The sequence below is a fragment of the Hypanus sabinus genome, chromosome 4 (genome assembly GCF_030144855.1).
Source record: "Hypanus sabinus isolate sHypSab1 chromosome 4, sHypSab1.hap1, whole genome shotgun sequence".
NCBI classification, from domain to species: domain Eukaryota; kingdom Metazoa; phylum Chordata; class Chondrichthyes; order Myliobatiformes; family Dasyatidae; genus Hypanus; species Hypanus sabinus.
In genome coordinates, this window is record NC_082709.1 from 47,071,968 (window position 1) to 47,089,274 (window position 17,307).

Sequence of the window (17,307 nt, forward strand, 5' to 3'; positions counted from 1 at the left end):
ACAGTTGGTTCCAGGGCAGAAAAGTGTGGCATATAAGCCACTTGTAGACCCAACAAAGATATTTTGCCTCCTCTTCATATAAAACTTGAGCTTATAAAAAATTGTGAAAACCATGAATAAGCAAGGTGAAGGATTTCAACATTTGAGACAGATGTTTCCCAGAATAACTGATGCCAAGATTAAGGAAGGCATTTTTGGTCCAACAAGTCAAACAGGTCATCAATGACAGGCAATTCCAAGAACTCCTAGTGGGATGAGAGAAAATCACATGGAAGATATTCATAGATGATGTTGAAATTTTTCTTGACAATTGCCAAACTACATGCAACTGGTTGACAACATGCTTCAAGCATACAAAAAGTATGATAAGAAGTGGGGGGAGGGATGAAGTAGAGAGCTGGGAAGTGATAGGCTGGAGGGAAATGGGCTAGGGGGAAGGTGGAGAATTATGGGAAATAAAAGAAAGAAAGGTAGAGCTGATGGGAGATTGTAGTGAAGGGGGGAAAAGAGAGAGAAAGAGAACCAGACTAAAATTATAGATAGGGATGGGGTAAGGGGGGGGGGGTCAGGGGTATGTTGATGTTCAGTTGAGTGTTCATGCCGGCAGGTAGGAGGCTACCTAGGTGGGAGATAAGGTATTGCTGCATCGACCTGGCTGATTGTTTGTTTGATACTTAAGCAAGAAGCCTCAGTCAATGAGTACAAAAGAAAATCATTAACAAAACAGTTTCAGTTTAGCTTAACTATTGCAAAGTGTCAGCACTGGTTTGCAATTAAATGCATTATGTTCATTAAGATAATTTGTTTCTCTAAATTGCTACATAATACTAGTAGTCTAAAATTATGTTTGTGTTCATCTTCAGGTGGTCTATCATGATCACAAAGGAAGCACCACTTTTGAAAAAAAATTTACTCTCCAGTGTATCTGGAGCTTATTTATATGTTGAGTTTACTTATACCTGGGGACCACCTGTATTATTTTTGCATCTGCTTAATACTGATATCAATGTTGTACATCCCTTTAATGGGGTAGTAAATAAAAAATGCATCACAGTCCACCTCACACTACTTACATCTCACAGATTCTTCCTTGATCTGAAATTGGAAAATCTGGGAAGCCCAAGAAAGAACTAGGAAAAGATGCACAGAAACAGTAAATAAATTGTACTCATTGAGGCTAGGATTCAAATCCATGTCTTTCAATATGAGGTAGGCATCATGATTAAGTAGTTGCTGGGTATTTGAAATAAGCAGATTAAAAGGATTATAAACTCTAAAATTGATGGCACAGTACACCACAAAGTAAACTCTTATCTTCCACATTGATTTACACTGACTGTTAAATATCAACCCATTTTATGTCATATTTCCAGCTTTTTTATTTACAATAAATGTAATTTCAGAGATAACATTTTATAAAACTAGAACAAAACAATTTAAATGCGTTAAACCACTGCCCACAATACAATACATATATGTGTATTTTGTTCCCTTCAGAGCTTGTTATTAATTTTTATTAAACCCAGACACTACAAAATACCAGTGTAATTTTCATTTTCTGATAAATATCATAATCTCTAGGAAAAGAGTGCATTGAAAGAAATTTTTAAAGAAAGAAAACTAAGATTTTTCCTTTATTTTCCAATTGAAGATCACTCTATAGCTGTACATGTGGCACCTGAATGGTCACATCATTGAAAAATCGATGACTTATGGCAAGTTTTGCAGAAATCCTCATGTTAGGATCATACTGGAGCATTTGCTACAAATAAAAACAAGAAAATATTTCATAACCTATTTCCCAGATGTGTCACCGGATAGGTAACAGGAACATTTTCAGTACTTCAACCAAGAACTTTACGCTAATTAGAAGTTCTTAACCAGCATATAATACATCTCTAAACATCTAATTCTCACACAAATATATAATAAATTAATCTTTATAATAAGCATTTAACATATGAAACATAAGCAGCTCAAAATACAGATGTGCAGCATGTTTTTTTCAGCAATATGCATCTGAAAATCAGTTACATATGGGTCATATTGCACCACTCTTGAAATTTACCAAGGCCTCTAGTGTTTTTTTTTTATCACTGACACAATATCCATGTCATCTGAACATAGGATGATGTACTTTCTTGTGAAATGCTCCTTTAGATCATTGTCCACGGAATTAAATATATTGAGTGGCAAAAAAAAGACCACAGGTGCTAGAAATTTGAAATAAAACAATGACTAAAGATGAGGCAGATTTTCCAGAGGGGGAATCAGAATTAACATTTCAGGCTGATGATCTTTCACTGGAACCTTCCATATGAGCATTTCTGTTTTTAAGAGATCTCCTGAAATAAAGCATTACTGTGAAGAGAATTGGTTGAAGTAGATATTAGGACAAGAGCCTAATTTTGTAAACTTATCAGCTTTTCAAAACTTCCACTGCTTCCCCTTGCTACTGCCACTATTCCATTTCATTTTTAAAAGGGAGCACTTCTATATTAAGTGACTTGAAGTAAGAGCAACATGATTCAAACCTATGGTGATTCATACTCAATAATCAAGACTCAACCCAACACTTCAGTCTGCTCTGAAAACATGATTACAGAGGGACTGTGTCAGTAAATGATATAAACCTGTCCCTTAAACGTTGGCACTTGAATGTGACACAACTTTACAAATACTACTATTTAAAGTTGAGGACTTCTACCAACCATTAGCAGATCTCTGCCATCTATGTCCAGATTGGGTAGTATCTTATTGAAATCTTGTCTGTTCCATTTTGGAAAGTTTGCTTTGTAGTCAGGTAGTTGAGTAACCCCAGGCCACACAAACTCATTTGGTGTACCAAGTGTGCAGAAAATCCTGAAAAGCTGGTCAATTTCAGAATCTCCAGGAAACAAGGGTTTTCTTGTAATCTAGAATTGAAAGAAACATCAAGTGAAGTTAATTGTTAAATGACATATTTTTAAGAAATTATAGTGAATACTTTCTCTTCCTTTTACTCCTTCTCTGCTGAAAATGATGCTCTATATTGTCTTAGTTCCAAAGGTTCCCGCTGAACATTCTTTACGTGTAGACATGAATACATTACTTGCACATTAACGGAAAATTATAACCATGCCCAGATCTGTCTCCCCAATATCCAAATTATGCATTGTTAGTGATTACTGCTAGATAAACACCATGCTGGAACTCCCGCCTTTTCTGTTCCCTTTCTAACCTAGCGATATTAATATTATACCAATCAAAGAGGCAATTCAAATTAGCCAATGCACCAAAAAACTACACATGGTTTTATCTTTGTGAATTAATATCACAAGGTAATGCATTTGAATACTGAATCACTGATAAGTTCTAAAATAATTATTTTTATTGTTAAAGATATACAAGGACTATGTGAAAATCAAATTTAAAGAAATCTGACAGGGAAAAGCAAAAAGAAGTAATAACTTAGGAGGAGCACAAGTAGGATCTTGACAAAAAAGGCAGATGTATGGACAGGTTATAGAGCAGGCACATATTTGAAGAATAGCAAAATAGACTTGAAAAGCTGAAAGGCCTATCCCCTTAACTATAATTTATATAGAGCATGTAGTATAGGAATATTTATACTACTATTACATTTTATTGTGTTCAAACTAAAATATATTAGACACTTATGGTTTTCACTTTTGGTCACACTTTTAACAAATAACTTGTAACATGTTATCTATACATATATTCTCGCTAAGCGGAAACTGTATACTTACTGATCCAACTATAGGCAAATACATGCTGTTAAGAAACTTTCAGTAAGATTCTGTATTGCATATTACAAAACGTACAGGCTCTAGAGAGTGTTGGATTCAAAAAACTAGTGGTAAAGTTGAAAATCCAATAGATAGCTTTGTTTTAAATCATGTTTATCTTCTTAAATAATGTTAGGAAGCATAAATGTAGCAGGATTAGTCACCATGACTCCTCAATCCTTCCCTGCTATTGCGACAATGGCTAATCTGCCCCAGGCACTGTTTCCTCTTCTGAGTTTACCATAGTTCTCAATTTTAGATCATTCAAAAATGAACCTACTTTCTCTAGAGATGCTCCATAAACTATCTGAGTAGAGAATTCACCATCCCCCATGAGAAATTCCTCAGTGTACACACCTCAGTGTTATCCGACTGCCCCTTGTCACCTTGTTCAAGATTCTCCCACTGGTGGAGACAGCTTGACATTCCATCCCTCCACCTCCCTCAGCATGTCACTTAAGGATTTTATGGTTTACCACTATTCTCCAAAGTTCCAAAAATAATTTCTTTTGCTACTTTTGAAGGTCAGCCTTTTCTTTCCAAAAACTAGTATTAATGTTCTTGGAGATACAAATATTGAAACAAAAGGAAATTATTCAATCATCTGCTTTATTTGTGCTTTAGTTATCTTAGACAGGCATTAAGAGCCAGGTGAACCACTTCCTATGGAATATCGGGCCTCCAGCAAGCTCTTGTAATCAGAAAATTTATAAGATTGATCATTTTGTGTTACCAGCTAACGTTTACGTTGAATGCGCAGAGTTTGATGAGGGTAATACAACAGATTAGCAAGGGGAGGTGGTTAGATTCTCTCTTGTTGGAGATGGTCATTGCTAAGCATTGTGAGGTATTCTGCCTGTGTGTTATCTAGATATCAAGTTACAGGTATGAATTTCTGCACTATCTGAGGAATTTCAAAGAGTTGAATACTAATCATTGACCTTGAGAAACTGCACAATTTATATATTTGGTTTATAGTTTCATTGCTCTTGAGAAAATTCTGAGGTTTTACAATCAAACTTCCTTTAAGGCACTGAAGGTAACAAGACAATCTGGTGTAAATATTTAACAAATAATCTCTTGCATCTGGATTTGCATCAAATCTTATTTGGGTAGCAACATTCTAGTTACTGAAAACATTGGGTGATATTAAGCAATTTGAATGATTTAGTTGATCCAGTAAGAAATTTTTCATTAAACAATTTAAGTAACTTAATTGATTCAGTAAGAAAGTAACAATAAAATAGTACTACAATGACTTAGGTTTCCCTATCATAAATATTTGCACGAGATGTAACATATTAATACCCGGGATTTCCACTTGTAAAAATGACAGAGAATAAGTAACTACAAATCTTATACAAAAGCTTTAGAGGAAATGTAAATGGAAATTCAGTTTAATTACTGTCAGCTTTTTGCAACATTTTCCACATCAAGATTTTGTGTAACAATTTGAACATGTTTGTAAAGTGTCAATGTAGAAAACAAATAAAAATTATAAACAATTATAAACAAATAAAAATGATAGAACTGCATATCTGAGATAAATACCATTTCTGCAAAAATGCATCCAATGCTCCAAACATCCACTGCTGTTGAGTAAAATTTACATCCCATTAAAATTTCTGGTGCTCTATACCATAAGGTTACAACCTAAAAACAAAATAATTAAGAACAGAAAACAAATATTTCAGTAATAAATATTCTGAAACCATTATCTTCCAAATAATTAAAACATAAGCATATTATAGATGTACATGACTGATCAGTGTTTATTACTAGAGCAAAAAATATTGACAGATTTAATTGATTATATGTGTACTTACTTAAGGCAAAAGGAGTTTATATGCAGCCTGGCACTTATATAAATAAAATTATGCACTCTACCTTTGTACTGCCATGCTGTTTTCTCCAGAATGTTTAACTGGCACCATCTATTTCCATTTATGATCATTAGTACTGATAAAACTTCCTTAAATTCAGTGGTTTAAAAATTTTAGTAACAAAAAGATGGATTCTCTTTTTATTTTGGATGACTTGATAAATACACTTTCTTCATTTTTGAAGCTCTACTTCCATTTGTTTTGATTAAACAAACCAACATTCGATACTATTGAACATATGGTATGGTACACCAAGATCTGTGAATTACTGGTGATGGTAAATAACATATCATTTTCAGTTTCCTGTATTTTTAAAATTTCCTTTTAACTGTCAATTCAGCCTAAAAATGCTCTCTGGGTTTGTTTCAGGAAGCATTACAGCTGACTTTGCTCTAATTTCCATTTGGTGGAATATCTCAGAAGTGTCACCAGCAAGTGATCCCGACTGGAAAGCATGGCCACATCTCTTTAAGTTAGTGATGCTAAAACCACTTCTAATCTATTTCTCTTTAGCAGGTTGTTGGAAAGTGTTATTATGCTGGCTAAGATTAATTGATTTAACTGAGACATGTGATTACATCTAAAACTACTTTGCTCCATGTGGGTCAATGCCTTACCAGGTAATGAGTTAACAAGGGTCATTACCAAAGAGACATTTGATCAATTTATTCATTTAGCAATGAACTTGTAAGTATTTTTTATTACTTAATAATGAATTTTGTTCTGTCATAATGAAAATTTCAATTGTCAACTGCTCTCAACAGTGACTCAGAGTCAAAGGGGAAGCCATCAGAAATATGGTTGCCACACAGGTACCAATATTTTGTCCTGAGGTTAGTTCCTGCTGGAAGTACAAGTTTGGTGAGAATTCTGAAATTCTCATTCACAGATCCAAGGGACAGCATCACTCTGGCTTTAACCCTTGAAACCGAAGTAAATTCTGGACTTCCACAGATACACTGCCAAAGAACAAGTCCAAACATACCATTCACCTCAGTGAGCTATGTAAGCTATCATAAGCATTGCATTTTATGTCCTATGAGCTTTACTAACAGAATCAGAAAGTCACATTCACTGATTTGCTTTTGTTACAGGTATCAAATGGGCAGTGCCTAGCCATTCAGATTCCCCAGCATTATACTGGAAAATGCCACAAGAGACCTGTTGCAAGTTTACAGATCTAACTAACTTCAATAAGATTGTGGGAAAAAATACAGGAGGCAAAGGAGAAAGTTATGTTTGTTCTCAATTTCTTTGCTTTATCATTTCTAAACATCTGTGAAATGTTAGAGGCAGATAAAAGCTATCAGCACCAACAGAAACTTTTACTTGTTGTCAAAGGCTGTATCAGGTGTTTTGAGGAGGGGTCTTTCTCACCTCAATGCCAAATTCGGAGGAACTGCCCACACCGTTCTGCTGTGCTTATGCTGAGCTAAGTGCAGCATGTGTGACTGGCAGACAACAATTTGGGGAGGTCAGATCAGCAGGAATCTGGCCCATTACTCTTTTTGAATTTTGTATTTCCAAATCAGTTTTTAAATCCTAGATTTTCTCATCTTAGAATAAATAGATGAAGGTGATTTTCAAGAACAGGACAATTTTGTTGGCCTAAAAGTAATTCCTGAAATGCTTCTGCTTCCCCAAGTCTAAACGGTACACCTTTATTGTTCCAACTGTATTCAGGAGTGTGTATTGCAAACTGTAGAACATATTTTGGGGGTGGGGCAGAGAAAGAGAAACACTCATACAACATTCTTTGCCAGAAATGCAAAAAAAAAATTAACATTATTCCTTACTGAAACTGTAAATGCTAATAAAAATGTTTTCTTCTTAAGGCACCCTATCATATTTTCTTATAAAACAATGCTTTCTGTCCTTAGAAAATCCACATTAACTGACAAGCAACTACTTTTAAATAAGTCTGTTGTAAGCAGGGGCTAAATCATTACAAAGGTAATAGACAGGAGTAACTAAATACCTTATCTTCTAAAATTGCATAAATCTTAACTACCTCATGCGTATATGTGCGCACAGGAACCCCAAAAGCCCTTGCCAATCCAAAATCTGCCAATTTGATTGCACCGCCATCGTTAATGAGCAAGTTTTGTGGTTTCAGATCTCGATGAAGAACTCTGTGAGAGTGACAGAATGCGACACCTTGAAGGAGCTGGAACAGATAACTCTGCCAAAAGAGGTGTTTCATTATATAAACATTTTTCATCCAAAATTAAACAATTCAGGCATTGACTACAGGCAAATTGCTACATTTCTATTAAAAAATTACTGCCATTGCATATAAAAATCCACACAAATATTACTGTGGCACAGAATAAGAACACATGTATACCTGTCCCTGCAGACCTGATTTTTTTATTTATTGGATGGCTTTCTTATTCCTGCAAATTAAAGAGCTCTCTGTTCCACTGATGAAAAGTACTTCAAGATGGTCCTGCCCCATAGTCTAAGGTACTGTTGTTATAGGCAATTTTTAATTCCCCAAACTCAAATTTATTTCAATCTGTCCACCTTTGATTTAACAGGGTGCATGCAACTAAGTTGCTCACTGGAGAATGATGATTCATTACTTATTTTAACAATGATCTGTGTCTTAGATTTTATCTATTTTTCAGCTTAATACTGGCAAGTCAGATCTCCCAGGATTTGGGAAACTCGGCAGTTAAAGATTCATGAAGGCACGGAAGGTGAGATTTCCCTGGAATACTGAGTAAGGATGACCAGTGATAATTCCCACTTATGCCCAAGCAAATCCACTTGTTCCCCATAAACCAAAGTACCTTCTCATTGCCTTCCTTCAAAAGTCTTCCCCTCCCAAACTCCCTGCCCCTATCACCAAATCTTCTCTAGCCAAACATCTAATTTACTTTGTATCTTCATTGGTCTCTCTTTGTGTTCCAGAACTCTCCTGGAGTATTCCCTATCAGAGCCCATTAGTCAGGCTACTTTCCAGATGGTAGATCTGCTCAAATAATTCCGGCATGCTGTTGAATTAAATCTCTAGAACCTTCCCCAACAACCCCTACCACCACCAACACTCCCCCACCCACAATCTGACTGGAATTCCTCTCTGATGCCTAGTGCTCCTATGGGCAGTATTTTTGGGGGGAACTTTTCTTTTATAGTAATGGATCAATAAATAGGAACCAAGGCAGAAAGTCATCAGAAGAAAAAAAGCAATAAATAGCATCAATCAACAAAAATTGTAAATCATTTCAACAGATGTAAAGTTGTTAGCTCAAATAGACAGGTGAATGCACAATTATGCAAACCAATTTCAGCCAGCAACAAGAGTCCTATTGGTTTAAACTGAAATCCAAACTCCGTATTCTTTTTGTCTTTGTCTTTTAAACATAATAATATTCTAAAGTCCAAAGTCAAAGGACATTATAATTTAGTCTATTTTCAATATTTTCTACATGACAAGTTCCAAATTATGTCTCCTAACAGATCTAGAAAAAGGTCAACTGCTTGTCATCCGGAATAAAAAGGAACCAGCCTGGAATTACCAAAGCAGAGGAAGAATTTCAATTGATGTGTATGTGTACGTGCATGTATATGTGTGTCTATGTATAAATCTGCAATAAGTTATGGAAACATAATATTTCAAAAGTGACTACATTCTTAATTACCTTAACTAATTGCAAGGGGAGCCCAGTCGGAGGAGCAGAGTCCATATACTTCTTCAGATCTTTATTGAGAAATTCAAACACCAAATACAATTTCTTTTCACTGTGGATAACATCTAGCAGTCTAGAATAAATGCACACATATTATTCATAATTATTTTGATGGGCTTACCACATCATCCTAATCACTGTGCAAAGGAAATGAAATACCTGAATTTATCACATATTCAGCATCCAAAAATAAGGTCTGGATTACAATAGTTATGTGCTGTATAAAGGATCTCTTCACCTCAAGATCAACCTACTTCTTCATCAGAGTAACCTTCTTCAGTCAGATGTACTGACAGTTTTAAAGCTCCAGTACTTCACATACTGTTCATTAAAACTGAAGTCTTAGTGAATGTAGGAATCAAGTGGATAAGTAAGATTCTTATATGATCAATATGTTGGCATTTTGGCCTACAAAATGCACCCATCCTTGTTATAAGCGCCTTCAGACAATGCAGATTCACAGTTATGCAAGGAACCTATTTCTACCAACTTCTCCTTATATGCGTCCAAAACTCATTTATGCGAGGAGCACTGCTTTCCTGCCAATACAAGTCACGTGCACACGCCTCACAGTCTCACTGTTGGGATGAGAAGCACCACTTTCCCGCCAATACAAGTTACGTGCGCATGCCTCACAGTCTGACTCCCGCTGGTCTTGCATTGGTTTTGGCAACATGTGGATGTGCAATCTTGCGCTCTTAAACTTTTGTTGTTTTTTACCTACGGTGCAGTAACTTTGTGATTGAAATATTGAACTATGCCTCCTCAGCATCCAATGTCAAGTCCTGGGCCATCAGCCAAGCAGCAGAGAGCCACCTTAACACTTGAAAAAGAGTTGGAAATTACAAAAGAGGGCAGCATCAGGTGAAGGTAACACAGTTCTGGGAAGCTACTTTGGCCTGGGTGAGCCCACAATCAGAAACGTAAAGAAAAATGCTGAGAAAATAAAAAGTGCAGTGATTGATTCATCACAAGTGCCTTCAAAGATTGTTACCAAAGTGTGTAACTCGATGATGACAAAAATGGAGAAAATGTTGAGTTTGCACATTGAGCATGAAACCAAGAAAAAAACAACACTCAGTTCTGATAATCTTCGTGTGAAAGCTTTGGAAATTTATGGTCACCTTTGTTCAGAGGCTAGTGAGGAAGTGTCAAGTGATATTGTTAGCTTTAATGCAAGTAGGGGATGGTTTTCAAAGTTTGTTAATCATCATAGGCTTCACAGCTTAGCTGTGCATGGTGAGCAAACTAGTGCTGACCACGAAGCTGCTGAACGCTACCCTGTGCAGTTGCAGGCTATGATAGCTGAGTTAGGCATCACACCAAAGCAGGTGTTTAATGCAGACGAGACCGGGCTTTTTTGGAAGTGTATGCAAAAACCCACTTACATAAGTAAGGATGAAAAAACTGTGTCAGGTTTCAAGGCAGCAAAGGATAGATTGACTTTGCTTATGTGTTCCAGTGCCGAAGGAGACTGTAAGATGAAGCCTCTCTTAGTTTACCATTCACTATACCCCCGTGCTCTTAGGGGTTTGAGTAAGAATATGCTTCCTGTCCACTGGGCAGCTAACAAGAAAGCATGGGTCACTGGTCGAATCTTTGAAGACTGGTTTGCTAATCATTTTGCTGTTGAGGTTGAACGCTACTGCCAGGAACAGAATCTTGCCTTTAAAGTTCTCTTGTTGCTTGACAATGTGCCAGCCCATCCTAAACAATTGGACAGCATTCATCCTAACATAACACTGCATTTCCTGCCGCCTAACACAACATCGCTGATTTGACCACTTGACCAAGGTGTGATATCCATGTTCAAGGTGTATATTTTACATCGAACTATCTCTCAGATGCTGCAAGCAACATACGATTTTGAAAATCCCGGGAGATTACCAACGGTGAGGGAATGGTGGAAGTCCTTCAACATCAGAAATGCCATCAACAACATTGATGAATCCTGGAAAGAGGTTAGGTCTTCCACTCTCAATGGAGATGGAAATCAATTTGGGCAGAGTGTGTGCACACCCTCAAGGGGTTTCCTGCCTTCACTGCAGCTGGCCAGGATTGTGTGGCCCTGGGCCATAAGACTGATGGGGAAGGGTTCTCAGATCTCAAGATTGCTGACGTGGTAGAACTCCTGGATTCTCATGATGAAGAATTAAGTATGGATGACTTCCTGCATTTAACTCAGACTGAAGGTGATAACAATGAAGAAGAAAGTGTAGACTTGCAGGTGAAGGATTTTATGGTGAAGCAACTGGCAGAATTTTTTAAGGCTGCGAAACACTTGCCATAAATGGCGATAGACATGGACCCACGTTTAGAATGGAGTCAGCATTTCAGTGGTTCCCTGCAGTCAAGCCTTCTTCCCTACAAGCAAATTTATGCTGAAAAACAAAATGCTGCCAAGCAAACAACCAACCCTCACCACTTTCTTCAAACTGGTGTCATCTCCTGCTGCCTGCTGTACTGAGAGTTCTGTGAGTCTTCCTTCACCCCTTGCTGTCCTTGATGATCCTGACAACACACAACCATCCACCTCATCCATGTAAAGCTGCCCAACACCACAACAACCTCTCATCTCCCGAAGCCTACACACCTGCCACTGTTGGTGAGTACTGTACACCCTAGTATGTTAACTTTCTATGATTTATTACATTGAATATTATATTGATGAAATATCAATACAAATGTTGCCTTGTGGTACTGTGTTTGTGTCGTATTGGTATGAAAATGTGAATAAATTACAGATAAAACTTATTTAGGAAGCCCTCCAAAACGCATCCCTATTTTCTCTATTTATATAATTATTCACATTATGCGTAAACTGCAAGGAACGTATCCCCCGCATATAATGAGGATAGGGTGTGGGTTCTGGTTTACATTTCTTCAAAACATTTGGAGTCTAACCACAGTGTAGGAAGAACCAGACCAGTAGGAATAAGAAGGAACAGTCAAAAAGAATGAGGACGGTACAGTGGTACAACTAGTAGAGCCACGTGCTTACAGTGCCAGAGTCCCAGGTTTAAGCCTAGCCTTGGACTCTGTCTGGAGTTTGCATGCTCTCCCAGTAACTGAGTGAGTTTCCTCTGGTGCTCCAGTATCGTCCCACATCTCTAAAATGTATAGGTCAGTAAATTAATTGGCCAATGTAAATTATCAATCATGTACAGATGAGTGGCATAACCTGGGTAGGGGTGCAGTTAATGGATGGAGAGAATGGGATTAATGGGAATAGGTGTTTTATGGTTGGCACAGATCTGTGGGCCAAAGAGCTTGTTTCTAGGGTGTATCTCTCTCTAACGCTAATGATAAATGTGAAGACAATAGAAATGATAGGTATGTTAAATATTTATTTCTTTCTGTTGCTCAAGAGCAGCAATTTTTAATAAAGGATGATTCAAAACTAAGCAATTCAATGAAGCAAATAACAATTTAAGTTAGAGAATAATTAAAATCATAACATATTAACTTTTTTGTTTTGTAATGTTCAACAGTGTTTTTTCATCAAAGTAATATCTCTTACCTTACAATATTTTGATGATTTAATTCTTTTAATAATGATATTTCTCGAATAGCAGTACTTGGCACTCCTTCCATTTCCCTAAGTTTTGAAATGTAAATATATTATTTAAAATTAACTTTCATACTATGGTCTTAAGCAATAACCTTCCTTTCCCTTCTTCCTCTTTACTTAAATTCTATCTACTGAATTCACCAAATATCAATTACGCTGACTTTCCTGATTATTAAAATTTTAACTAAACAATGAAAATATTAATCATGATAAGAACTCTTTGTGCATATCAGAGGACAGTGAGGAAAACCAATTCCCACCCTCATATATTTGCTAAGGTCAAACAATTCCAGGAGGGATTTGGTCTATATTTCTTCTTTTCATATATTCCTTCAAGTTGCATCACCACTCTGTGCAATTTTACATTTCACAAGCTATCTGCTCACTTAGGTCATCAGTCAATGCCAATCAAACTACTTTTCTTCCTCACAAGATGCTACTTTTGCTAGGTTTGTGTTATTGGAAGTAATGTGCAAATACCAGCCTCCAAACTGAAGAGCATCCATTTACCACTATATAGTTTTCTTTCCTGCAGCCAAAACATTTCAAAGCCAAAACGTTTCAAAATGTCACAGCTAACGGTTGTTTCCTTCCTAGGGCTCCATTCAGCCAATATGACAATTATGTGGCATATTATCAAATACCTTGGAATGTGATTATAGAGTCTCAATTACACTATCTTATGACCCTCTCATTATTGAATAAAGGTTGTTAGACATAATTTGTCTTTAACGAAGTGATTTTGGTTGTCACTTACTAATCTATGTTTTACTAAGTGAATAGTTATAGTCTCCACAACTTTTCCCTAAATATCAGGCTTACTCCTCTGTAGTTTACCCATTTGCTTTTTGTTTGAAAATAACACCTTGAACTTTCCTGTCTTTTGGCAGAACTGTCGTATTAAAGGATTGAAAAATTGCAGCTAAGAACCTCTTATTTCCACCCTGGTTTCTACTTAATTCAGACCAAAACAATGACAGCTTTTTTTTAAGTAGTTTATCTTCATTTTTCACCTCACCAATTTACATAACTTTTCTTCTATTATTCTGACATCAATATCTTCTTTGTGGAGACAAATACAAAAAAATCATAACTCAATATCAGAATTATCCATATTACTACGTATGATGCATCTCTTAGTCTCTAACAATCCTACTTTAACATTAATTATCCTTGTATACATATTTTTAAAAAACTTCATTGTTTCTTCTACGTTCCTGAAATAATATTACATGAATGGACTTGTGCAAATCCAGTCTTCAGCTGAAGTGGAGTTAAGGCTTGTGAATAAGTGAAATTGACCAGTGCACTGGTGATTTCTTTCTCACTCTAGACAGACAGACATACTTTATTGATCCCGAGGGAAATTGGGTTTCATTACAGTCGCACCAACCAAGAATAGTGTAGAGATCTAGCAATATAAAACCATAAATAATTAAATAATAATAATAAGTAAATTATGACAAGTGGAAATAAGTCCATGACCAGGCTATTGGCTCAGGGTGTCTGACCCTCCGAGGGAGGAGTTGTAAAGTTTGATGGCCACAGGAAGGAACGCCTTCCTATGACGCTCAGTGTTACACCTCAGTGGAACGAGTCTCTGGCTGATTGTGCTCCTGTGCCTAACCAGTACATTATGGAGTGGATGGGAGACATTGTCAAAGATGGCATGCAACTTAGACAGCATCCTCTTTTCCGACACCACCGTCAGAGAGTCCAGTTCCACCCCCACAACATCACTGGCCTTACGAATGAGTTTGTTGATTCTGTTGGTGTCTGCTACCCTCAGCCTGCTGCCCCATCACACAACAGCAAACACGATAGCACTGGCCACCACAGACTCGTAGAACATCGTCAGTGTCGTCCGGCAGATGTTAAAGGACCTCAGTCTCCTCAGGAAGTAGAGACAGCTCTGATGCTTCTTGTAGACAGCCTCAGTGTTCTTTGACCAGTCCAGTTTATTGTCAGCTTGTATCCCCAGGTACTTGTAATCCTCCACCATGTCCACACTGACCCCTTGGATGGAAACAGGGGTAACCGGTGCCTTAGCCCTCCTCAGGTCCACCACCAGCACCTTAGTCTTTTTCACATTAAGCTGCAGATGATTCTGCTCACACCATGTGACAAAGTTTCCCACCGTAGCCCTGTACTCAGCCTCATCTCCCTTCATATTCATATACTTTTCATATTCCTAAATTCATATACTTGTTTAATAAAAATGCAGCATAAAACAAAAAAAACAATTCAATAGTAATAGTTATTTCACTGTTTGTGAAGTAAGCTTGATTGTTTAACTCACAATGGCTCCTGTTCAGTACAGCCTTAAGAACCTGGAAATCCAAAACTAAGATTGTACAGCACTCCAGTGGCAAGACAGTTCAATTACATCTTGATAATGTTTAGAATGGGATATGTAATAATTTACAATGGCTGACAGAAGTTACTCAGAAGTTCTCAGATTTTTTTCATATTTATAATATATATTTTAAACAGAATTAAAATAAATACCAAATAAAAGGTGGGAACTATTTTAATCTTTTACAATCTCTCTCTCTAAAAACTAAATGTGTAATTTCATACCTCCACAAGAATCAAATCAGCCGCCATAAAATGAAATAAAATTAAGATTGACTTGAGAAATTTACAAGGTTTAAACCACAGAATGATAAAGCACATTAAGAAGTTATTTAGATCATCCATACCCATCCCACCTTCAGTTATCTGATAGCATTGCAAATTTCTTTTATATTCTTTAATATTCAGTTTTAAATTTATAACTGAAATTGCTTCCTTCTACAAATTTCACATTAGTTATATATTTAAGCTACTGATACCTCCTAACTCCTTGAGCTCTGCAAAAGCTCAATTGGAGGAGCCACAGAAATACAATGTCTACAAGAGCAGGCCAGAGGCTCATTAACCTGCAGCTGGCAGAACTCTAAAGCTGAACATCCTTCACAGTGCAAGTGTGAAGGAGTGCTCTACTTACTTGGAGGAATGCAGCCCCTACAACAGTCAAGCCATTCTGCACTATAAGGCCAAATCAACCTGCTTGACTGATACTCCATCTGCTCCCAAAACTTTGATTCCCAATATCACAGGTGCACTATAGTTGCAAAGGTACTATCTATGAATTGGGCTAGTTGCACAGCTGGGTTGGCTGACAGCACTTTGCAAATCATTGAAATACACCAGCAAGAAGATAAAAGTCTCCAGAGACACCACCCTCTACTTCCACTTCAAAGTGCATCCTCTGTACTGATAAGTTCCTGTTTCTTAGTTATGTGTCTAACTTCTGCCACTTTGTACCCAAAAACATGCACTACACTAGGACTGGTGGTTTCTCTAACCAGCTGGCCATCAAATAAGTCCTAAATAGGTAAAGGTTACATTTCAAGAATTTATTTTTACTCTGTAGTAAGTCATAAGAACGTTTGTCTATATACAGAAAATGCTCTGTATTAAAACTTCCCTTTCACGGGCTCTTTTGATGCTCCCTCCACAAATAAAAGTTAAACGCCAACTTCCAACAAATTGTCTTAAATTAAGAGAATAACTAACTATTGCTTCAGGGTAACAGGAAAATAGTGATCAACTTGTATCTGTTAAAACTTTATTTGAAACTGGATACCAATTTAAAATACTTCTGGGCAGTTACTGTTCTATATCTCCAAATCTAGTACTCTGCAGAATATTAACCCTGCCGTTATGATGACAGCTTTTATTGCCTATGTGCTCGTTCCAAAGAATAAAACACCATTTTTATTTACATATTTGCTGAGCGTTGGTTTAGCGATAAGTACCAGTGTGATCCTGGTATGAGATGTCCTGCTGATAACTCTTGACTACATCAGGAGCCACTTCATCGATTTTGAGAATACAAATTAAAACAGATGCTTGACTTTCATATTCTTCTGCTACCACAGTGCACACATCATCCTGTGGAAAGGCAACTTCAAGAATATGCGTGAATAAGCAATTTTTTTTCCAAATGCAAGATTTCCCAAAATCATCACGAACTCCGGACTGTCAGCAAAGAGGTGACCTGTCACTAACCCTTGCAGCCTTACGGCAGTAACTTACGCGTCCAGCCTTATTTTTTTCAGAGCCACCATCTCTCCCGTCACTTTATTCATTGCTTTATAGACTACTCCGTAGGTGCCCTCCCCGATCTTCTCCACTTTCTGGAAGTTGTCCATGGTGCCGGCCACCGCCGAGGCTCCGCGCTTGTTGTCGTGCGCGCCCCCGCCTTCCGAACGCCCTACCCGCCGCGCCGCCGCGCGCCCCAGCCTGCTCGGAAACACTCGCACTTTCCCGCGCCTTCCTTGCGCCGCTCGCTTCTCCCATTGGCTCCCCGCCAACCCCCTCTG

General features: G+C 37.3%; 1 protein-coding gene across 2 annotated transcripts; it reads right to left on the reverse strand.

Annotated features, from left to right (window-relative positions):
* Positions 1-1,366: 1,366 nt before the first annotated feature.
* On the reverse strand, positions 1,367-17,183 carry LOC132392244 (cyclin-dependent kinase 2-like). 2 transcript variants are annotated; one of them, XM_059966080.1, is made up of 7 exons: positions 17,021-17,183; positions 12,887-12,964; positions 9,319-9,439; positions 7,683-7,853; positions 5,340-5,441; positions 2,712-2,915; positions 1,367-1,762 (listed from the first exon to the last, which is right to left on the reverse strand). In XM_059966080.1, the coding sequence occupies exons 1-7, from the start codon at positions 17,134-17,136 to the stop codon at positions 1,658-1,660; spliced, it is 897 nt and encodes a 298-aa protein (XP_059822063.1). In that variant the 5' UTR covers positions 17,137-17,183; the 3' UTR covers positions 1,367-1,657. The 2 variants fall into 2 exon arrangements, with proteins under 2 accessions (XP_059822063.1, XP_059822064.1); XM_059966081.1 differs by lacking the exon at positions 9,319-9,439 and having other exon boundaries at positions 7,683-7,803.
* Positions 17,184-17,307: the final 124 nt, after the last annotated feature.

What these genes read in the sequence shown, in the direction of transcription:
- LOC132392244 (XM_059966080.1), bottom strand. Translation starts at nt 17,136, where the DNA reads ATGGACAACTTCCAGAAAGTGGAGAAGATCGGGGAGGGCACCTACGGA. An exon ending in AATCATCAAAATATTGTAAG is followed by an intron (nt 9,440 to 12,886) that starts GTAAGAGATATT and finishes CATTTATTCTAG; the next exon opens with ACTGCTAGATGTTATCCACA. An exon ending in TCCCCTTGCAATTAGTTAAG is followed by an intron (nt 7,854 to 9,318) that starts GTAATTAAGAAT and finishes CTCTTTTGGCAG; the next exon opens with AGTTATCTGTTCCAGCTCCT.